This window comes from Lagopus muta, chromosome 5 (genome assembly GCF_023343835.1).
Source record: "Lagopus muta isolate bLagMut1 chromosome 5, bLagMut1 primary, whole genome shotgun sequence".
Taxonomy (NCBI): Eukaryota; Metazoa; Chordata; class Aves; order Galliformes; family Phasianidae; genus Lagopus; species Lagopus muta.
In genome coordinates this window covers 45,069,046-45,091,685 of record NC_064437.1, presented here as the reverse complement: position 1 = coordinate 45,091,685, position 22,640 = coordinate 45,069,046, and the positions used below count along the sequence as shown (strand labels likewise).

At 42.4% G+C, this 22,640-nt stretch overlaps 1 protein-coding gene across 2 annotated transcripts; it reads left to right on the top strand.

Moving 5' to 3' along the window:
• Positions 1 to 2,501: 2,501 nt before the first annotated feature.
• Positions 2,502 to 12,757, top strand: VDAC2 (voltage dependent anion channel 2). 2 transcript variants are annotated; one of them, XM_048945596.1, is made up of 9 exons: positions 2,502 to 2,683; positions 6,378 to 6,449; positions 7,499 to 7,548; positions 8,698 to 8,850; positions 8,934 to 8,986; positions 9,431 to 9,658; positions 10,537 to 10,687; positions 11,517 to 11,574; positions 12,220 to 12,757. In XM_048945596.1, exons 2-9 carry the CDS (start codon positions 6,383 to 6,385, stop codon positions 12,309 to 12,311), a joined length of 852 nt encoding a protein of 283 aa, XP_048801553.1. In that variant the 5' UTR covers positions 2,502 to 2,683; positions 6,378 to 6,382; the 3' UTR covers positions 12,312 to 12,757. The 2 variants fall into 2 exon arrangements, with proteins under 2 accessions (XP_048801553.1, XP_048801551.1); XM_048945594.1 differs by having other exon boundaries at positions 2,503 to 2,646.
• The last annotated feature ends 9,883 nt before the right edge of the window (positions 12,758 to 22,640 follow it).

The window sequence follows — 22,640 nt, the reverse complement described above, 5'->3', positions numbered from 1 at the left end:
GTAACTGCAAGGGGTTCTGTGTCTCTGTCAGCCTCACTAGGGCCTGCAAACATTTGCTTCCTTATTGGTTTTCCTAAATTTGCCTTTGGTTTACCCTCTCATCTACATAGTCTCTGGCTTTTTGCTGCTCACTGGCACTTCCCTGAGGTTATCTGGATATCCATCTGATCAGCTTATTTAAACGTGCTGGCTTCTGCATGGGCCCATTGTTTCATGTGTATCCTAGAAGCTGATTTAAGTTACATTTTTTCATAACTGTTCAAGCCAAGTTAAGGGAAGAACAAAAAAACAAACAAACAAACAAAAACCTGCATAAAACTGCTGGAGGAGTTCCTGCCTCTCTGACAATGAATTAAGCAACTATTTAGGCAAGGAATGCCTTAAAAACAAACAAAAAACAACAAAAAACAAGGTGCGCTTAAACAGTGCCTCAATGTATAGGCTGGGTATTTTCTGACTCTAAAAGGTCATATAGCTATATGTAATAGATTGATAATTAATAATCCTCACCAGATTTGTCTTCCACAAACCTGTCTAATTTGCCTTGGAGCACATCAAAACCTTTAATGTGTTATGGTAAGGAATTTCACTGAGGTGTAAAAAACAAACCCTGCTTTGCTGGTTCTGAACTCAGTTCCTGCTAACTTCAACTATTTCCCATCTATTTTCTTCTGCTTATAATTTTATCATCTGCAGTGCACCCTATTGGTCAATTCCTTTTCAGGATGAGTCCTTGTTTAGGTAGTTAATTATTGTTAGGCTTTCCTGAAGGTTTCTTTTCCAATGTATTTTTAATCCTTGAAGACTTGACTTTAGAGGGAAGGGCAGACAATGACTATGAGACCTAGAAGTGAATAAAAACCTTTGATGGAAACTGATAAGCACTATAACTCTCTTTTTATTGATCACATACACGTCTTTTTCAAGTAATCATGCTTATAATGTATGAATAGATAGCAGGATTTGTATTGAAATAGTATGTTCTCATAGTAAACTTAGAAAACGTGGTTTTTCTTTTTCTTCCAAGTAATACAGTGAAGCGCATGATTCACTGATGTCAGTCATGCATATACATGGCTGTCTTCATGGAAAGCAGAGAGTTAAATGGCACTGCTGAAGATTATGTAGGAGAGCGCTGGTCAGCTTTGAGCAGAAACCCACTCATTTAGAGTACACACCTGAGGTTCTGGGGTTCTGCAGCTATGCTGTGGGGTACAAGGGAGGATTGTAGGAGAGTGTGAGAAATGGAGACAGGCTCTAACTGCAGAAGCCTGCTGTGTTTACTGGAGAGTTTGTGTACTGTGGTCTCAGACAAAATTATTTCATAAGGCAAGTGATTCAGAACTTCTTCCTTCAGGGTGGGGCAGTAAGTACTTCACTGGATTGCTTAATGATAAAGCCAAACCATGACTAACATAAAAAGAACTTCACTCTACCATTCTGATGTAAGTAACTGAAATTCTATTCATGATGGACTTGCATTATGTACAATTAATGCCACAGCCTTTTTTTAGTTAACCAGACCTCTGTTGTTAACTATTGTTCTCTCCACGTGTTTTTTCATCCAAACATATCCCTCTGCAGACTACCAAACATTTTCTTTAGAAATATCAAAATGAAATGCATTAACCTGGTGGGTCTTCGGATGGGAAAGCACTGGGCTTAGACAAAATAGACCTGATTGCTCACCAGCTGATGGAACTAGACGCTGGTGGGCGTTGTTGGGCCCTACTGCCAGGCTGCCTGTTGTAGTAACATGGAAAACTGCTGTTGTACCCTGTGTTACGGGAAACCAGCAGTGCTTGTTAAGATGTTCTTCATATGATTCAAATATGATTTGCAGCTGTAAATCACTTTCACTTATCTGACGGGTTCTGACCACGACTGACACAAGTGATTACTTGCAAAGAGTGCCTACGCTGCAGCGGCTGGGCCTGTTACGACTTGGGCTCTGGCTGGGGAGCACTGCCCGGGCTGCCGCAAGGCGATCACCGCGCTCGCAGCGAGCGGACTCGCAGCTTATAGAGCTGTAAGGGTGGCTGCTCGCCCGGAGCCGCTCCGTGTGCGGGGCCCTCCCGTGAGCGGAAGAAGAACGGCAGCGTCGCGGGGCGGAAGTTTCTCGACCCCGTGAGCGGTGTGCGGGCCTCTCCACGCGAGCGCCGCTCGACTGACCGAGACTCTTGAGGCAGGGGCTCCACCCGTCTCGCTCCGCGCGGGGGGAGCGGCGGACGCGCATCGGGTGCCGGGCGCGGCCGTTGCCGCCCTCCTCCGCAGGCCCCGCCCTCCCGCGAGGACCCCTTTGCTCCGCCATGCCGCCCGAATCGGCGCCTGCCGGCCCGTGCCGCTCCCACCCGGCTCCGCACCGAGGAGCGTGGCGTTCCGCACGGCCGGCGCCTCGCGTCCCCGTGCCGGGGTCGCTCGGGGCGGGCGGACGGGCGTTCGAGGCGCCCCGTGTGGACGGGCATCTCATGGGACGGCCCGGGTCGTCCGGGGTCCTACGAGGCGGCGGCGGGCGGGCGGATCGGTGTCTCCTTCACTTCGCCCTCCAGTGCCAGCGGCCGCAGCAGCGCGGCCTCCTCACGGCGAGACCCGCCCGCGCCCCCGGCCCCGCTCCGCCCGGCCCCGCCGCCCTCCCGCGCTAGCCAGGTGCCGGCCCGGGCTTCGGCTAGTCCCGCGGGGGCGGGTGAGGCGGGCGGGGTGCGGGCAAAGGGCTGCGAGCGGGGCCGGGGGCGCCTTCCTCGGCCTCAGACTGGGGACAGCTGGGAGGGACTGGGCGGCGGGGGGCCGGGAGGGCTCAGGGCGCTCCGCCGGCCGCGATGGCCCCGGCCGCGCCCGGCCGCGGTTACATAAGGGGCGGCGGCGGCGGCGGTGGCGGTGGCGGGGGTCAGGCGCGAGGCCCAAGATGGCCGCGCGGAGCGTTCACCTTGCGGCGGCAGCGGGCGCCGCGCGGCCTGGGGCCCGGCCCGCTGCGAGTGGGGCCTCCGTGCTGCTTCGGCTTTCTGAGCACGTAGCGAGCCTGCGGCTGTTTGACTCTCTCTCCCTTCTCCGTAGAGTCTGTGCATTGGCCTAGCTATGGCTGCGTCGCTCGCGTGCCAGGCGCCGAGGAGTAGTAGGGAGGCAGTTACAGCGAGGGTAGTGAGTAGCTCTCGGTTAGTAGCGCTGTTCGTGTAAAGGAGGGCAGCGTTAGAGCGGATGTCTAACGATATTTTCTGTATCTACTTATTGCTATTTTCAACGATGGGATAAAATTCCACTGTAGTTATTGCCACTTAAAAAAATGTATGCCAGTGCTTATGTATTTTTTTCTTAATTCTGTGCCCTCTAGGCTGATCCTCAATGTCCCGAGGTCTGGAAATGGTTATTGAAGTCATTGGTGTACCTTAATTACTGGGTGTGGGGCTCCTTCCAAGTATTGCCTCGAAAGACAGCTGTGATGTAATAATTGTGACAGCCTTCACGCATCACCGTGGCATTTTTTTTTCTTTTTACTTTGGAAGAAAGCATATTTAAATAGCAGATGTTCTGGTTTTTTTTTGTTTTTTTTTTTGTTTTTTTTTTTTAATTATTTTTTATTTTTTTTAGGGCTGTATAGAAAAGGAGGATAAAATGAAAAATCAGGGTGGGATGCCTACCTGATATAAGTACCTTGTTTGCTCCTTGAATGGGGATTATTTGATACCTGCTGTCACAACCAGCTTGTTGTCATTAAGTGGTGGCTTTAAGTGCTTCTAATTAGTAGTTTAGATGAAAGACGCTTCAAAACATGCTTGAAGAAAATTACTCGTAATTATGAGGATTTGCAAATCCAGTGAATTTATCAACACTAGAGGAAACAAGAATGATATTTTTTGGCCTTTAATGAGCTTTCTGATGGTGATAACAGCTTACCGGGTGCTTTATGTACCCCCAAATAACTTTTCCTCTCATGTCCCTGTCAGTTTATGAATTATAACAGTAGTGTGAAGGTCATAAGCTGTTTTAACTTCTTATCAGGAAACCCAGGCCTGTAGGCTGGAGTGGCTGACAAGGATTAGTCAGTTTCCTGCAGCAGGGAGGATGCTTAACTTGGCTAAATAATAAAAACAGCAGTATCCTTTTACTGCAGTAATTCTATTAATTTAGGTATAGATACTAGAAAAATATTATTTTTTAAACTTTAGGGCCTTAGCATAAATCTCTTGTTTGTAATGAATGTCTGCTTAGCTTGGGAACATTAAAGATGAAAGAAAGTTTATTATACAGTCATTTATATATAGTAGCCTTTAGCACAGACATGCTTTTTGACACTTCTAAACTAGTAATAATTATTCTTCTGGAGATGGTAGTTGGCCCTGCTCATAAGATGAGTGCATAGCTAAAACTTCTCAAAGCCCTTCTAAGTTATTAATGAATTGAACAGCAGGGATTTGGAGTGAGAGAAGGTCAGTGCTCCCACACTTCCTTGAAATTTGGTCCTGCATCTGCTACTTTCTCATCACTGGGGCTCATATCTTTCTGCTATTGAATCTTCTTTTCTTTAGACTTACATTATTAGTTATTTTCTTAAGAATTTACTCCATGCAGGAACGGATTTGTTTGATATTCTCCAGAAAGTGCTGGATAGGTTCCTTTACTGATTGCATGTAGAGCTTAGCATTTGTTGCTGAAGAGGTTTTTGGTTTTTCTTTCAAACTAGGCTAAACGTAGATGATTTGTCTACCATGCAGTTGAAGTTGTCCTCTTGGGGTTTAGGAAGATGGAGAGAGGCATCTGGGAAAACTGCAGTAAATTGTAGAAAAATAATGTTAAGGCACAAGAATTTTTTGTACGATAAATATTTTAAGGATAGTGGTTGTTTGTACAGTTAGGCTGTATCTGGCAGTTATAATCAATGTATATTTTTTGTGGATGCTGTAGTGTAACAGTCTGTTTTACTGGAATGATGCCCTAAGGGAAATAATTCTGGGTCAGGTGTTTTCAGGCAAGTTTTCTTGTTATGTAGGTAAGGCCAGAAAAGACAGACTTTTAATTTAAAAATATGGGGGAACATTGGGAGAGGAAGAGCCTGCTTTGATCCCATGTGACTAATATACTTGTTGAGATCTGCAGGAGGTGAACAATTCCATAGTCTGATGATGATAATTGAAATCTGGTTACAAGTGCTTTATAAGAATGGAAAGTTTTCAGTTGAAAATGAATATGTGAGAGTATAGTCGTCATTATTTGTTTTAGATTCTGAAGATGTTTTTCTGTTTGAAACAAAATCCACATTGGAATGAGATAGACAGTGAATTATGTTCATCTGACTTCCAGAAAAGCATGTGACCAATTAATTTTAAAATCAGATTTTTTAATTTTTTGGTTAGACAATTTTAAAAGGGAAGGTTTTTGACTGTTTAGGCTTTTTTATGATGCTTATCTAGCTAGTGTTAGTGTTTTCCCCTTTGTTTTTGTGACCCTTTTAGGGAAGTCACCAAGTTTGTGAAATACTTTCTGTTTTCTGTATTTTAGAACTCCTGAATAGGCTGTGTCTAATAGTGGCCTTTCACTATTGAAATAGAAGGACATTAGTCACCAAAGGAGGGTAGAGATGGAGAGTATCCTCTCAGGGAGGAGGAGCATTGTGCAGACCTGTGTGGGACCTTAGACTGGCATCCAGCAGGCCAGGGAAGCTTGGTCAGATCTGGTCTTGAATGACAAGCTCTTTAACAGTGAGTTTGCCAGAAGCTCCCTGTCTGAGAAGAGCTCTCCTTACAAGTCCATTTCCTGTTCTCACCTGTATGACTTGTTCCTTTTAAACTAATGAGGAGCTCACCCTCCCCACCCTTGCCCCTAGACTTAAACTCTTGCCCTGTGTAAGAGGAAAGATCTTCATCTGAATAATTGCTGGTTAACAGCCTTTGAAGATACTTTCCAAATCTTGTCTTTACCGTTTTAAATATTGGGCAAGTGATGTTGCAAAACAGATATGCACTTTCACATATTGAAAATGAAACGTTGTGGGTCTTCTCCGAAAACTTCCATAAGCATCTGACTTTGTGAAACTTAAGGAGGTATCTACTAACGTTGCAGCATTCCATGTTTCTCCCTCCCTGGTTTTCAGTGAGCTTTTAGTTGGTTTGTGATAATTAAAGACGTAAGCAATAAATCAACTTGAAAAGTAAAGATTTCTCTGGTGACCTCTTGACAGTAACTGGGCTGCCTGTGCTAAGAAAATGTTTAGTGTCTGCAGTGAACATCAGAAAATCTGTAGATTTTCCACAAAGTAATGTAATTGTTTGAACCATCTGTCAAGTGGAATCTGCCTTTAAAGAAAGAGCATCGTTAACCGTTGTGCTGGTGTTCTTGTAGGAGTGCATAGTAGAAGATTGAATTGTAATTATGCCATTACTTTTCAGCTCCAATGGCGATTCCTCCATCATATGCAGACCTCGGCAAATCTGCCAGAGATATCTTCAACAAAGGATATGGTGAGTCAATACAGTGTATTGAGTGTGCTGCAGGAATGAATTGACTGGTTTAGCATGGATGTGGAGTTCAGTGAATGCTCAAATGCCTGTGCTTCTGGTAGGGAGGAGGCTGTGTTTTATTTAAAATATTTCTGTCAGCTAATGTGCCAGCAGAAGCCTTTTTGTGAGCTATTTTGATATGAGGTCTGCTAAACCTTACTGCATTAACCACCTTAATGTTATGTGAAGAGGTCTTGCAGAAGCATCCATTGTTACACAGCTTAGGAGTACCTTTGCACTTCCTTTACAGATTTTTGTGCCAAAGCACTTGTTGGTACACAAAGGCAAATATACCACTGTAACATATGGTTTTGTTGTTGGGGTTTTTTTGTTTGTTGGTTGGTTGGTTTGTGGTTTTTTTGGAACAGCAAGAGGAAGGAGTGATCTGAAAGAATTCTCTGACATTGTTAAGTAGCATAGTTTAAAAAAAGAAGTGCTTAGTTGCAGTGCTGTTCATTTCAGGTCTTTGGAAATTCATACAGGAGCTCATTCTCCAAGGCTAACTCTCAAGTTTGAGTGTAAGAAAATCAAATTATTCTCCCATAGTCCTCCTTATGCTCTGGTGGCTGTGTATTTCCTAGTGACACCACATTCAGACTTTTCTTAGTGCTGAGGCGACAATTTTATGCAATAGGGTTGCTCTTTAAATGGCATTGAGTACAGAGTAGATACCATTCAGGGAACAAGAGAATGTATTCTGTCTGTCACTAAGTTTACTCTTGGAAGCCATCTTTTGTTAGTATTAAGTACAGTATACAACAGAGAGCTATTCTTTGCTAATTCTTTAGTGATGACAGACCAAACTCCTAGTTTGTTCTTAGGATGACCTCCTCTACTGCTGTGGCATCTGAAATTAGAGTGTAACAGAAGTCAGCCTACGCTGGGTTTTTTTATGTGTATGTTTATATGTGTGTATATATACACACACTTCTGGGAAACCAACATCGTGAAAAATCTGCATAGTCTTTAGTTAAAGCTTAACTTTTTAACTGTAACTTCTGTTTATTAAGGGTTTGGGCTGGTGAAACTGGATGTGAAGACAAAATCTGCAAGTGGAGTGGTGAGTTTAAATACTTATTCATTGTATTTCTAGGGGCTGAATGTTCAGATGCTTGTTTAATTATACATGAGCACTTTCCAGATGCCATTATGTAGCTTGTAGGTTATATTAATGTTACTAATGATAATTTCAGGAGCACATAGAGCTCTGACTTCATTCTGAATATAATGCTACTATTGCAAATATCACATAAAACAATAACAAAGCTTTCTTAATCTTTGTAAAATAAAAAGGTTTCTTAGCTGTCCCTCGTGTTAAGACTAAAAAAATATTTGACGTATTATTTGCTGTTTAGCATGCAACTTTGTTTCTGTAAATTTTTGACACCTTGATCCATGTGTGAAGTAGTTGGCAGTGAGACAGCACTGTGCATTCCCTTTAAAAGGTATTTAAGTGCTGCTGCTATGTTCCATGATAGGTATCTTGGTCATGCAAGCAGTACCTCCTGCAACTCCCATCTGTTTTTAGAGCAGACTTCACAACATATAAAAGTAGATTTTTCCCTCCACCAAGAACAGGAAGTTTTAATTGTGTTACTGGCTGTTTAAAAACAAGGTGTGTGGGTTATGTGCTGTTTTTTTATAGAAGCCTGCATTCCAACAGAAACACTGTTTGCAAGGGCCCTGTTATAGGTGTAGTGCTGCTTCCTTTTGTTTCTATCAAGGTTGAGTGGTTATCCTGCTAAAACTCACTGCGAAATTCATGTTCTAGTGTGAATCCCATTTCAGTTACAACACCTCTTTCCCAGGAAGGGAATGTGCATAAGCATATGTTAGGGACTCCTGGTTTGGTTTGATTTTTCTTTTTTCCTTTCCCTCAATAGTACCAGACTTAGCCTTATTTCAGGAAGTTTTTTTTCTTCTTTTCTTCTGGGAACAACTGTTTTGCTTTTGAGTTGCATTTTAAACCTCTATTTTGTAAGAGCAGTGCACGCTGCGTTTGAGATGGAGGGTGAGAAGGGAGAAGTCTGTAATGTGAATGTGAGTCATCTAGTTCTTCTCCATGGCATGTTGCTGTCTCCCAAGTTATCTAAGGTTATGTAGAACAAGATCTTCAGTGAAGAAAGGTCTTTTCTCTTTTGTTACTTCGTCAGGCTTTTGGGATCACATGTTTGTTTATTCAGTGTAACATGGACACTGTCCTTTTTAGGAATTCACAACATCTGGTTCATCAAACACAGACACTGGAAAAGTGAATGGAAGCTTGGAGACCAAGTACAAGTGGGCTGAGTATGGGCTGACTTTCACAGAAAAATGGAACACAGATAACACTCTGGGAACAGAAATTGCAATTGAAGATCAGGTAATAGATTAGCTGAGTATTCATTTATTTTACTGAACCAGTAGAACTGAATTTATAGCTTTATTTTCTCATCCTCCAATTAGATTGCCAAAGGCTTGAAGTTGACATTTGATACAACTTTCTCACCAAATACAGGGTAAGTTTTTTTTGCCTTTTTCCCTTGTGTATCATGCTACACGTGTGGTTGGTAAATGTTTCATCTGCTGTGTCAAATCAATACATGTTTGTTATTGATCCAAATTAGCAAACCCCAATGCTAAAGGCTTCTGCGTTTCCACATTGCATCTTATTCTAGGGGCTTAGTATTGGGTACTTCACAACTATCTATTTCTTTTAATTTCTGAGATAAAAATATTTAGTTGGACTATTACAGGAAGTATGGAGATGTTTCTATCTTCATCACAATGCATGTTTATGTGATTTTTGTTTACTTTCTTGATGAGTTACCCATGCTTTGGGCCAGTCTGTTGGATGTATATGCATGGCATTTGGGTCCATTCTGTTGAGGCATATGGCTCAAATTTGTCTGCTCATGGAGAATGATCAAACTGTGTTAAGATTAACTGTTTCTCTGTTTCAGAAAGAAAAGTGGTAAAATTAAGTCAGCATATAAACGTGAATGCCTAAACCTAGGTTGTGATGTTGACTTCGATTTTGCTGGGCCTGCAATCCATGGTTCAGCTGTCTTTGGTTATGAAGGATGGCTAGCGGGCTATCAAATGACTTTTGATAGTGCCAAATCAAAATTGACAAGGAATAACTTCTCTGTGGGTTACAAGACTGGAGACTTCCAGCTTCACACCAACGTGTAAGTACTGGAAATTGTATCCTGTTCTACAGAAGCAAGCTTTTTTTTGCCTTCCTGCTATATACATACTTAAACTACTAAGATGTGCTTGCAAGGCACTTAAGCAGCATGCATTTTTTAATATCAAACTTTGTAAATAAATAGTACTTCATCCCTTTTTCAAAATGCTAAATACACTAAGTAATGACTTGTTAACATTTGTAATATGATACATGCTATAGTTTACCAAATACTTGGAAGCGTGATAGGCTTGTTATGCAGAGCTGGTCAAAAGACTTTATGCAGCTTTCCCCATGTGTTGAGCTGTATCTGACTAATTCAGGAGGTGATCCATTTGTTAGAGGTAGCAATTAGTGTTGCATTACTTAAGTAGGCCAGAAGCAGTTTCTGGAGCAAAAATACTTCTGCTTATGGACGTTTTGAGTAGGTACATCTTCCTGTATTGATGAGATGAGTGCGTAAAATGATTAGAGCGCAGCTAAAGCGGGAACCATCTTTATTCTGAACTTTCTTCAAATTGCGTGTTTGTTAAAAACTCTGGGTGTTCTCCAGAGCAAGCTAACCAAAATCTCCTAAAGCTTCACTCTAATGCATTGTTTTAGTGTGCTTATTTAGGGCATAACTTGATTTTGAGATGAACTTTGTTTTGAATGGGGACTGTTCTGTCTGGTTCTGTGGAAGTTGAGGTGAGGGAAGCTGCAAAGCATGTTAGTCAGAATATAAGAATCCTGTTTAATTTTGAAGCTTTTTTCGTCTCCCCTTATCCAGTCTAAAAGTGGGAAGCAAACATTCTAAATTCTTATTTAAATAGAAATTTGAACTGTTTCTTTAAAAAAGATTATGTAGATATAAGAAGCTGATTTTTTTCATCTGTGCAGCAATGATGGTTCGGAATTTGGCGGTTCAATTTACCAGAAAGTGAGTGACAATCTTGAAACTGCCGTAAACCTGGCATGGACAGCTGGTAGCAACAGCACTCGCTTTGGAATTGCAGCTAAATACAAGTTGGATTCCACTGCTTCCATCTCTGTAAGTATGGTTCTAACTGAAAGGGTTATGCTAAACTGAGAAGCTTTTTAGTTTCTGAGCATGTGTGTTAGTACAAAAGAAGATGAGTAATCAAAAAGTCTTGCAAGAGCTAGTCTTGGAATCCAAGTCATTATGAATAAAACAAGTAGTATTTAAATGTTGCCTACAGTGAAGTCTATTTTATAATCTGGCTTAAATGTTCTATTATGTACAGAACTACACATACACATACTCGTATAATAAAAACAAAAACCCCTTCATATATGATTCTGTAAGCTTACAGATTGGAAACAGTTCTCTTAGTAAGAACTGTAAGAGGTGCTGGCTGGATTCCGTGTTGCAGGGAAGTTTCATTTGTTGTGAAATTAGAATTGAACTTGGAGTATTGGAATAATTCTACAGAGGAAGTGAGGCAAAGTGGGGGAAAAGAATTTTGCACATCCTTGTTATGTTGGTTCTCTGAAATGTCTACTACGTGTTTGGTTGGATATGCAAAGCATGAATTATTTTCTAATATGAATGTGGAAGATTTTTTCCAAAGCAGTTTGTTGTGGTGAGTTGCTGTGTTCTTCTCAAAGGAGTGTAGAGAAGTTCACCAGCCAAACTGCATTCCAGTAACAATTCTTCCTGCCTCTGCAATCCTGTCTGCACTCAAATGGTTATATTCTTTAGCATAGGTTGTGGGGCAGAGGCATAGTTAGGGAGGCAGTCTAGTAAGCACAGCGAAAATGAAAGAACATGTAGCACGTTGCTAACTGCTGAATAATAACTAAGAACTCTTCAATTAAAACATTTCAATTGCTTCTGTGTTTTTACTTATTTTCTCCAGGCGAAAGTGAACAACTCTAGTCTAGTTGGAGTGGGTTACACCCAGACCCTGAGGCCAGGTAAGGGCTTTCACATCCGTGTCTTTCACGCGTGACACAAACACCTGAGTTCTATGTATCTATATGCAATTATTTTGAATTTTCAGAATAATTTTGTCTTGAAGGCAAAGTAGATGCTTGACAGCAAGTTCTGTTGCACATAAAACCTTTACATATGACAAATTAAGCTGTGTCTAATGGTATTTCTGCATTGTATTCCTCATTGATTTGCTTACCAGCTGTCACGTTCGATAGCTTAGCTTTAAACTTGCTCTGTTTAAACATGAAAACACCTGTTAATGCTACATCACCATTAGTTGGTTCTCTATCTGAAAAACCAGTAAAAATCATGCTTGCACTCCCTCACAAATCTGTTTTTCTGTGCATAGTTTTCTTTCTTAATGCACACCTTAAGGTAAAGAATTTTGATGTATTTATCAAATGAAGTCTTTGGATATCCAGGTTGTAGAACAGTGTTTTTAAAAAAAGTGTCTAGTTTGTTGGGTTCACATAACTAGCTTTCAGTGGATTTTGTATGTAAATGAATGTAGATAACTTTGAAGCAAAGTAATAAGAAATACAACTGAGACTTGTAATGACAGAGGTTGAGTTGCATGAAGGCTACTCTGCTTACGTGTTGTAAACATAATCTTTAAAATTTTACAGGTGTGAAGCTTACTTTATCTGCCCTGATAGATGGAAAGAGCATCAATGCTGGTGGCCATAAACTTGGTCTTGGCCTGGAATTGGAGGCTTAAAAAGGTGAAGAAACTGCTGCAGAGAAGGGATATCGGAAGAATTTGGCCTTAAAACGTATTTCCAATGTGACCAGCAGGCTTTTTCCCAAAACGAATACAAGAGCTGTATTTGTATTTAGGCAGTTACTTGTTAGCTGGTTTCTAGTTAAATTGGTTACCCGTCTAGTTACAAGTCTGCACTAGCGCAGTCACTTAAACATTATTTAAATGTATTTAACTGTTCAATGCGCTACCCACAAATAATGAAATAGACATCTGAGAAGACTGTACAATTGTGTGCATGTTTGTTTTATGTTCCTTTTAACATTCAATATTGCTGTTGAATGGAAAATCAATCAGTGGATATCTTGAAATGAGGTCAACGGTTCTGTCAAATCACCTTATGTAGAAATACATTTGGTATCCCAAGATGACTCAAATTATGAATAAAACAAGTACACACATAACTTATGCCTCAGATATTTTAAGAGTTAAGATAATAGGGTAGTGCTCAGTTAAGTTTTAACTAATGCTAACTCAAGATGTAGTGCTCTGTATCTTTGTGCAATTAAGGACTCACCCCATCCGTGAAAATGCTGAGTATAGCTGGTTTTCACTGAACAGTTAGATTCCTCAAGCAAGTCATGTATTTGGTTTTGTTTTGTTTTTGTTCAAGTAAGGTAAGATTTGTCATGTCACAATGGCTTAAGTCCCTTATGTTTCATGGGCAAGATTTACTGCATTACTAGTTGGCCTGCTCGTGTAAAGAGTGCAGAGTGATTTCCATGCCATGTTAAGGCATTTAAAAACTGCTCCTTGATGCTTTTACACAAGGGAAGGGGGGGAGGGAGGGGAAGAAATCCCACAAACACTTATTTGCTTATATTTGTATGAAGTGAGACTTAACAACTGCAACTGAATGTAATGGTACAACAGCCTGCTTAGCCCAAATACTGTGAGAGGTTTCTGCTTAAACTGAATGAAATAAAGGCTTAATTTTAAGTGGAAATGGAGGAAAATATATCCAATTTTGCTTTCTCATTGACAGATAAATATTGGCAAATTTGGTAAGAAATGTCAAATAATAGAAAAACTCAGATATTCTGGAATTTCTAGAATTGTGTGAGGGACAAATCTCTTAAGATTGCACTCCTAAGAGCAAGCATAGCTAGTTGTGAATGTTTTTAATGTGGAATATTTTATACTCGTGCAGCTCTTCTAAGAAGAGGGTTTTACTGTTTTCAGTGGTGTACCTTGGGTCTGGTTCTCAGTATCTCATAGCTGATATAGGTGTGTGTCTCTTGCTTCTTGATCTTGCAACATTTAGTTCACAGCAACTTCCTTTGTAGGGAAGGAGACTGCCTTATCAGGAAGTTCTGTCTACAGCTTGTAGACTTAGCTCACCTAAAAGTCTTCACGATTTACTTGAGATCTTGGCCCATCCTGCATTATTGCACTCATACTAAATTCTGAAGTACAACAGTAAACTGCCTGTATTCAGCCTTTAGCTACGGAATTGTTAAGCCACCTTCTTAGTGTAAGCTCTTTCCTACCTTCTGAGAAGACTGTCTGCTCAGCCTTTTGAGTAGGCTTCATGTAGTGTCTGACCAGTTCTGTTACCTGAAGAAAAGAAAGTTCAGCTGTGTGGGTCATTTTGGAATAGCTTTGGTGCCCAGTCAAAACGCCCTTTTAGGAGCACTTCCACCAGTGATGCAAGAAGCAGCACTTAAGATGCAGTTTGTTATTCTGCATGCAAGGGCTCTTCGTGGTCTGGCACCTGGTCTTATGCACGAGCCAACTAACTTAACCCTTTTTCTTTACCATCTGTTTACCTCTAGTTGTCTTTCTCAAGGTTGTATAATGGGCAAGTGAAATAAAAGTGGGTACTTTAGAGTTTCGCTTTGGCTCACCTACAAATTTGTGATGGGAAGCTTGAACCTATTCATTTTATTCCATGGTCAGAGGTAATATGCTGAACAAGTCCTTAGCCTTTAAACCTTAAGCAGTTCTCTGTTATAATGCCGATAGGCTGTAGGTAAAATACAAGTAAGGAACACAGTAGTTAATTGAAAATGTCATAAACCACTGCCTTGAGTAAGCAGAAGAAGTTCGATGTCTTATCTTTTGACATCTCTCAAGTAGGGCTTATAGAAGGCTTTCAAACTTTCTTTCCAGGTGTGCTGCAGAAGCTAGTGGTGTATCTAGAGTTCTGTGGTGAGGAATCTTAGTAGCGTTAATAAGCTTTATTTTGTTAGGAAATGTAAAAAGCCTTAATGATAATTTTCAGCACTAGCCAGCCTTTCCTCAGTGGTCATTCTGAACAAAATAAAGATGCTTGGGCTCCTCAGTGATCTTAGTGTGGTTGTGCATACATAGAGTGATGAACTGTAGCACTGTGTTCCTGCCTGGTGTAGCTGAATAGGGATTGTCTGTGTGCATACTGCAAGGAGGCTTAATCTTACTTCCGTAAGTAAAACTTTCATATGATGCTGATCCCCTCCCTTTATCTTGCGAGCTACTGGGTGACTCAAACATCTTTTGTTCCTGTTACGCTGTAGCAATTCCCCAGGTCTCATGAACTTACTCATAGTTCAGCATGGTGTGCTATATTCTTAAATCTGCCTTTTGTGCACTGCAGTCTTAAGAAACCGTGAAACTTGTCTGGATCTATTTTGGGTGTGGAAGCCCTTTCACACCCAGTACTGGGGTACAGGTTTGTAACTTTCCTTTGGGTGTTGCTGGGATACAGCCAGGTTGCACTGGAGTGTACGTGCTGCCCTCTGCCGTCCTGTTCTTGTGCTGGGCTTGCTGCTCTCCAGCGGGCACAGAGCTACTGCATTTGAATCTTAAGCAAAGCTGCTTCTACAGAAGGCAGAACTGAGCAGATGTTACTGTCCATGTGCAAGTGATTCAGCCCCGTTGGCTTCCTGAGAAGTGAAGGCGCAAAGAACTCTGCCACTAACTAACATAACAAATCCTAACAGCAGGTGTAAATGTTTCCTGTGCCTTGCCAAAAAGGAAAACCCAAAGAACAGTCTGGCTGGGTTCATACGTGACATGGAAGGGCTGTGTTTGTTGCAAGCTGAACTAATGTGCTACTCAGTCTCTCTTTGCTGCAGGACACTTCTGTTCCTGATCTGGAATAGGAAGAAAACAAATCATATCAGTTCCTGTAGTGTGTACATTGTGTTTTAGTGACACTTCTCATTACAAAGCTCCTGGGCCTGACTTGTGATTGTCAGGCTCTCCATGTGCTGTGAGGTCAAATAGAAAGCAATAAACAATTTTTTTATTTATTTAGCTTAATGATGCAACTAGTTTTTGCTTCAGCTATGAGTATAATGCTAATGCTCATGTAAAGAGAGTCAAAATGGACATGCACAGCAATTTCTGAAAAAAATAATACACAATAAAAATCTAGAAATGCTGTTAGAAGGTGGGGTGTTAGAGATTTGGTTACAATCCACACTTCATCATACAGTCATGTTTACTAGTGTTGGGAAAAGTGCTGACAATGCTAAAGGTGGCAAGCAAGGGTTTTGTTCAGTGCCAAATATTTGACCTTTACTATAGCACATTATAGCACATGTTTCTACATGAGAGTTTTCTGCTGAGTGCAGTGCCATGCAGGTACTTGCAGTAAGCTCCTGCTGGGTATCAGTAGCACACACCACAATCTTTCAAGAGGCTGTGGGTGCTGTCAGGATGTGCTTTGTCCTGGGTCCACTGGGGAAGGCCCTGGTGTGATAGTAACAGCTCTACATACTGAACTCCATGTTTTTAGTGACTCTGAATCTTCTGTGTTTACTTACGCTCCTAGGAGCATTAACATGAATGGGTACTACCAAATCTTACTAATCTTGTTTGCTGTGCTTGCTGGAGTGCCTTTGGGTGTGCTGTGTGAGTCACAGCTACCCATGCTCTATAACCACAGCCCACATGGGTAGGAAAGCACAGGGAGCAGCTCACAAAGAAATAGTGAACTTTGGCCCTAGGTATTTTAATTTATCCACGATGTTGTTAATTAAAACACACCTTAACCAAATGACAAGTGTAAGACATGCTTAGTTTCTTCATTTAGGATATCGAAAATCACGCTGTGAAAATAGGTGCTATCACTAAGGTGAGGATGTTGGGGAGGGGTATTTTTTCCTGCAGGCATGAAGTGGGGATGTTTTCTCCCGCGGCTGCTGAAGCAGCGTTGTTGCAGCTGCAGCGACCCAGCGGTACGAGTGGCGGCAGGATCTGCGATGTGCCGTAGCTCCGCTGCGCAGCGCGGCCCGTGGGTCTGCTCTGCCATCTGGCGGCCACTGCCTGCCTCGTTCGTCTCTCTTGGGAAGGTAATAGAACCGGACGGAGCTCCTTTCTTTGCTGTTCCTTATGTACAGTGGGGTGGCGGGGATGGGGCGCCCTTGCAGTCCGTAGGTAAAGGCTGGTAGGTGTGTGGCAGCTCGGCTGGTCAGCCGCTTCAGAGGGCGTTTGGTGACAGATTGCTGTGTGGAGGACAGCAGCAAAACCTGCCCGTTCTAGCACAGGATAAGCTGTTTTACCATGACTGTGATTTCTAAGTTTTGCAATTTTTTTGGTGATGGTATTGTGAAGACCAAAGTGACAGGTGTTCTTAACATTCCAGTCAGTTACAGTCCATCATGAGGGTCACCTGGTGCTGTTACCACTTCTCTAATTGATAGCAAGTGCTGCTGGGATCGAGAGGTTGGATGTGGGCTGATTGCTGCACTTGTGTGTTCCTTTAGCGGGACTGGCTCTGTCTGGTGCCCTCATAGAGGAGTGGAGGTGTTCTTTCTGCCAGATGACAGCACCAGGTGGGTGTGTGGTAACACCTGGTGTTTTGTAAATCTATGTTTTCTGAAAGATACTGAAGTAAACTGCAGTTCATAAGCAACTAATTTGGATGCTGCTGCTTAGCCTGGCTTCTATTGCAGTCTTCATAGCACAAGGCTGACCTCCCTCCCCCGGTGTTTGATAAATGTTTTATTTTTACTTTGCTTTCTTGAAGTTTGTTGTAAGATGTGGTACAATGTTTAGTCTGACATAAAAGCCCTCCCTCTGTCCGGGGTACTTCAGTACGTCATTGGAACTGTTTGCATTGCTCCTTCATGCTTTTTCCTTGCTGGGAACTGTCCAAACACTGACTCAAAATCCCTGTTTCCTACGATTTCTTCTTTGTGCATTACACTTTTACATCCCTCTTGCTTCATGGCTTTTGAACTCCTTGGAGGAGATGCAACAGGAAGCAGTCAAAATGATTTGGTGCTGTCGTAGCTGTTGTGATGCAATTTCCTTTTATGGAGATGAAGCCAAACACAAGGTGGAAAGAAAAGATACTTAAACATAGAAAAGTACTTGCAGCTTCTGCTGGTGAGCTTGGCTCCCTAATTTCCTCCACTTCTGTTGGAGAACCATGACCACAGTGTGAGGCAGACTGGGGATGTAGCCAGCACTTATCTAGAGCTGCCTGAAGTGAGCTGTTTCCCTTCTTGGAGGTTTTCCACACCTTAACCCAAAGAAAGGAAGATGAGCTCTAATTAGGTCAGGAAAAAGCAAGTCAGAGGTATAGTACAGAAATGCTTGACCATAAAATTAGTATGTGTATAATGCACATTTATAATTGAGGTGGTGAAAATTAAGATTGCTATGCACATTTAGTCTTCTGTAAATTTCCAGTGCTTAGCTTTGCAGCCTTAAGCATGTGTGTTTAATGCAGTTTGTGGGGCAGCCATGAAAGCTCTATGAGCTCAGTGAACAGGCTCTGGCTGCATGTGCTTCGTTCTTGTTAAGGGTGTATTATAGTCTGTATTTGGAGGTTTAAATTCATCCTTGGAGTTACGCTTGTGCTAAAGGGCATGATGGCATACCTGGCATGTGAGTGACTGTGCTGTAAATTAAGGAAGGAAATCACAGTGGTAGCCATACAAGTAACCGTAGCTTGGGGACGAAGAGAGGAGAGAGAAGTTCTTAATGGTACCTGGGCTACTTTCACTTTACACAGGAGTGAAGTGGGGGCCCCAGATCTCTGTGTTTTGATTAAATGCACCTGTACTTCTGCCTCTGTCAAGTTTGTCTTTGTCAACAAGTCAAATTGGTGTCTTGGTTAAACTCACTTCAGCGAAGGCTGGATTGGGATTTTTTTTCTAGCGGTCGAATCTATCAGATAAGGCTTGGTGCTACACAACCCTCACATGGGTTGGGAAATATTAGGTTTGGAATTGCAGGCTGGGCTCTCAGCAGGGCACTGCTCTGGCCTGTGTGTCCCTGAGATGAGGAACAGCTCTGCCTGGTGCATGCACTGGCTGCAGGCAGGCCCAGTGGCACAGCAAAGATGGCTCTGTGTATTTTTCAATCATAGAATTGTTAATGCTGGAAAGATCACTGGGGTCACCTGGTCCAGCCATCAATCTCTACCTGTGACCGCCTTACGCCATGTCCCTCAGTGTCTTACCTGCCCTTTTCTTGAACACCTCCATGGACAGTGACTCCACCATCTCCCTGGGCAGCCCATTCCAGACCACTCCTTTAGAGAGTAAGTTTTTCCTGATATGCAACCTGAACTCCCCTGGCACAACTTGAGGTCATTTCCCTCTGTCCCACTGCCATTAGCTGGAAGAAGAGGCCAACCCCACAACCTCTCAGGTAGTTACAGAGAGCGATAAGTCATCCCCTGAGCCTCCTCCTCTGCAGACTGAACAAATCCCAGTTCCCTCAGCTACTCTTCATAAATCTTGTGCTCCAGACTCCTCACAACTTTGTTGCCCTTCTCTGAACACGCTCCAGGATTTTGATGTCTTTCTTGTAGTGGGGAGTGGAGGGAAAACCTGCTGCTTTTTGTTCATGTACCATCTTGTTGAGGGTTTGACCTAGTGAGCATGGTTCTGTCATTGCACTCTGATAGAGAATTAATGCTGTCCTGTGCTGGGGATGTTTTTGAGCCTGTCTACCTCAGCTCAGTAGACAGTTGAAAGGGAACAGAAGAAGGCCCTGTGATTTCTTTCAGGCCATATTAATCTCTTTGATATAATACATATGACAGCACAGTAGTTGCACAATTAACTGTGTCTTTCTGCTTTGGAACGACCCCACTAATTACTCTTCATTGAGAAGATGGATTAAGTAGCTTGGGAGAGTGTTTTATAGCAGCTGACGTTTAGGTGGCCGGATGATGTGGAAGGTGACTGGGTGGAGTTGGCACAGCAGTGCCTGCTGACAGGAGGCTGAGGGACTGTGGGTGCAGGCACCTTGCCCATCTCTGCTCATAGGGCTGCAGGCAGGTGCAGTCCCTGTGCGGGGTGGTGGGGAGATGCTGCTGCTGCCTTTGTACAGCTGTTGTGGCCTTGTGTGGAGTTTGCTCCAGAGTAAGCAATAATGGTCTTAAAAGAATCACCAGTTTGGATTGGTCCACCTATATATATTTTTTTAAGTGATTCCTCTTTTAACTCTAAGCTACTCCAAGGAGATATATTTTTGGCTGACCTTTAAAAGTAAACTTCCAATGTTTGCTTCCTAAAAAAAAAAGAATTTCAAATTGTAAACTTACATCATGAACAAGTGTAAGGTTTCTTATGCACATCTTCGAGTAAGTCTTTTTGACTTACATTTGTAAGAATACAGTTTTGCAAGTTTCCCTTCACCTGTTCTTCAAGAAATTTGTCTGGTTTTGCTTTTAGTTGTTTGTGGATGGTTGTTTTTTTTCATGCTCCCTGCTGGAGGTTTTTGCTGCCTCTTGGGATTCTGCTACAGGCCAGAAATCCCTGAGACCACATATGAAATTTTGTGTCCAGTTCTGGGCTTCCCAGCTCAAGAAAGATGGAGATCTTGTAGAGAAAGTCCAGAAAAGGGTTACAGAGATGATCAGGGGCCTGGAGCACTTCCTGTGGAAGGAAAGGCTGAGAGACCTGGGACTGTTTAGCTTAAAGAAGACTGAGATCTTATCAGCGCTTATAAAGGAAAGCCCTACAGAAGGATCTGTACAGGCTGGAATGATGGGCTAAGACCAATGGTTTGAGCTTCAGCAAGACCAGATGCAGGGTCTGTTGTGACCTGCACTTTGGTCCCAACAACCTCATGCAGTGCTACAGGTTTGGGGCAGAGTGGCTGGAAAGCTGCATGGTGAGAAATGATCTGGTGCTGCTATTCATTGTATCCTGAATATGAGTCAACAGTGCAGCCAAGAGGGCCAGTAGCACCGTGTCTCGTATCAGAAATAGTGCAGTCAACAGGACAACAGGACAAAGGTGATGGTCATCCCTCTGTACTTGGCTCTGGTGAGGCTGCACCTTGAGTACTGTATTCAGTTTTGGGTCTATTGCTACAAGAAAGACATTGATACCCTTGGATGTGTCCAGAGACAGGCAACAAAGCTGTGAAGGATCTGAAACACAGGTCTTATATAGAGAGCAGCTGAGGGAACTGGGATTATTTAGTCTGGAGGAAGCTCAGGGGAGACCCTATCACACCCTACAATTCACTGAAAGAAGGTTGTAGTGAAGTGAATTGGATGTCAGACTCTTTTCCCAGGTAACAGCAGTAGAACAAGAAGTAATGGCCTCAAATTGTGCTGGAGGGTTAGGTTGGATATTAAGAAAAACTTATTCTCTGAAAGAGAGGTCAAGCACTGGAACAGGCTGCCCAGGGAAGTGGTGGAGTCACTGTCCCTGTAGGTGTTCTAGGAAAATGGAGATGTGGCACTGAGGGACCTGGCTGTATTGTGATGTGTTGATGTTGGACTGGATGGTCCTAGTTTCCAACCTTAATGATTCTGTGATTCTAAATATCTGAAGAGAGAGTGTCAAGAGGATGAAGTCAGGATCTTTACAGTGGTGTCCGGTGATGTAACAGTGGCAACAAACAGGAATGCAGAAAGTTCCATCTGAACATGAGGACAAACTCCTTTACTTTGAGGACTGTTCCAGAGCACCAGGTGTAGGTGCTTGGAGAGGTTGTGGGCTCTCCCTTCCTGAAAGCAGTCAAAACCTGCCAAGTTCCTCTCTGGTGCAACCTGTTGCTTTAGCAGAGGAGTTGGACTAGATGTCTCCAGGTGGCCTTTCTGATCCCTGGGATTCTGTGATTCTTTGTATCAGTGACTCCTGTGGCAGTGCCCTGCTGACACTGGGTGTTTTGCAAGCCCCTTCTCCCCTGGAAAGCAGACTCTTCTGTCAATGTTTTGGATCTGGGGGGATTTGAATTCGGGGTATTTTGAATGTACAACTTGGTTCCATCCCATGTGCTCTACATGCATGCAGTAGCTGGGCATTGTATTTACTTGTGCCAGTAGTAATAACACTCATTAACTCGTTTGCAAATATAATTTCACAGTGTCAGAAAGTTACTGCTTTCAGTTTACTAACAAACCCCGTGTCCCTACCCCAGCATAACTCAAAAGGTTGCTGTAAAAATGCACAATCCCTTGGTTTTTCAGTAGGCTGAATACTAGGATAAAATTATGAGCCTTTAAACTAAATAATAATTTTTTCCTTGTAGCTTGAGATCTGTTCAATCAATAATCTTTCTGCTAACTCTGGGGAGAATTTTAGTTGCCTCCATAAAATGTTTTAATTATTTAAAATCATAAAATATAAGTAGGCACAATTTGCTTGGAACTCATTAGGGAAATATATGAATAAGAAGAAAAGATGATGTTTGCTTCTGCATTAATTTAAAGCAGTCTCTAAAATATGAAATCTAATCCTGGAAAGCGGTGACTTATCAGCAATGTTTACTTTTCCTATAATAGGAATAAATATTAAAGCAGCTAGTTATGTGCTTATCCCTACAGTATTGCACAGAGGCAGAAAGGATGACAAATAACTTGTCTGAAATCCCACATTAATTTCCCTCTTTTAAAGGTTTTATGTTTGTTCATTTCCTTTTCCAAAACATTGCCTTTATTATTATAAACCAGGTGACTTAGAAGCCATGAGTAGTTGCAAATGCATGAGACCAATTTGTGCGTGATTAGATTTAGGCAGGGGTAATGCTTTATTCTGAGGCAAGCCCTTGAACCTGGAGCAAACATGGGGCAGTACCTGCAGCAGTGAGCTTGGTTGCTCCCTGCCCAGTACTTCTTGCTTGGTATCCGGTCAGAAATCCCTGCTTGGAAGGCCTCTCTGGTTGCACTTACGGCTTTCCACATGTTGATTCTGGGAAGCATAAGAAAGTGGTGCTGCTGAAGTGGAAATGAAAGGAGAAGTAAAATAAAAACTGATGGAAAACACCTGATAATCAGTCCAGAATCCATATGTGGGGAGCTCAGAGGCTCCTTAAATGAGATGGCACATCCCTCACGAGGAAGAACATCTGGAGCTGTTCAGCATGGCCATGCTGTAGCTGCAAGGT

Bases quoted from the DNA above. Each gene is read 5' to 3' on its own strand.
- VDAC2 (XM_048945596.1), top strand. From the start codon at position 6,383: ATGGCGATTCCTCCATCATATGCAGACCTCGGCAAATCTGCCAGAGAT. The intron at 8,987-9,430 runs GTAAGTTTTTTT...TCTCTGTTTCAG, and splicing joins ACTTTCTCACCAAATACAGG to AAAGAAAAGTGGTAAAATTA. The intron at 10,688-11,516 runs GTAAGTATGGTT...TATTTTCTCCAG, and splicing joins ATTCCACTGCTTCCATCTCT to GCGAAAGTGAACAACTCTAG.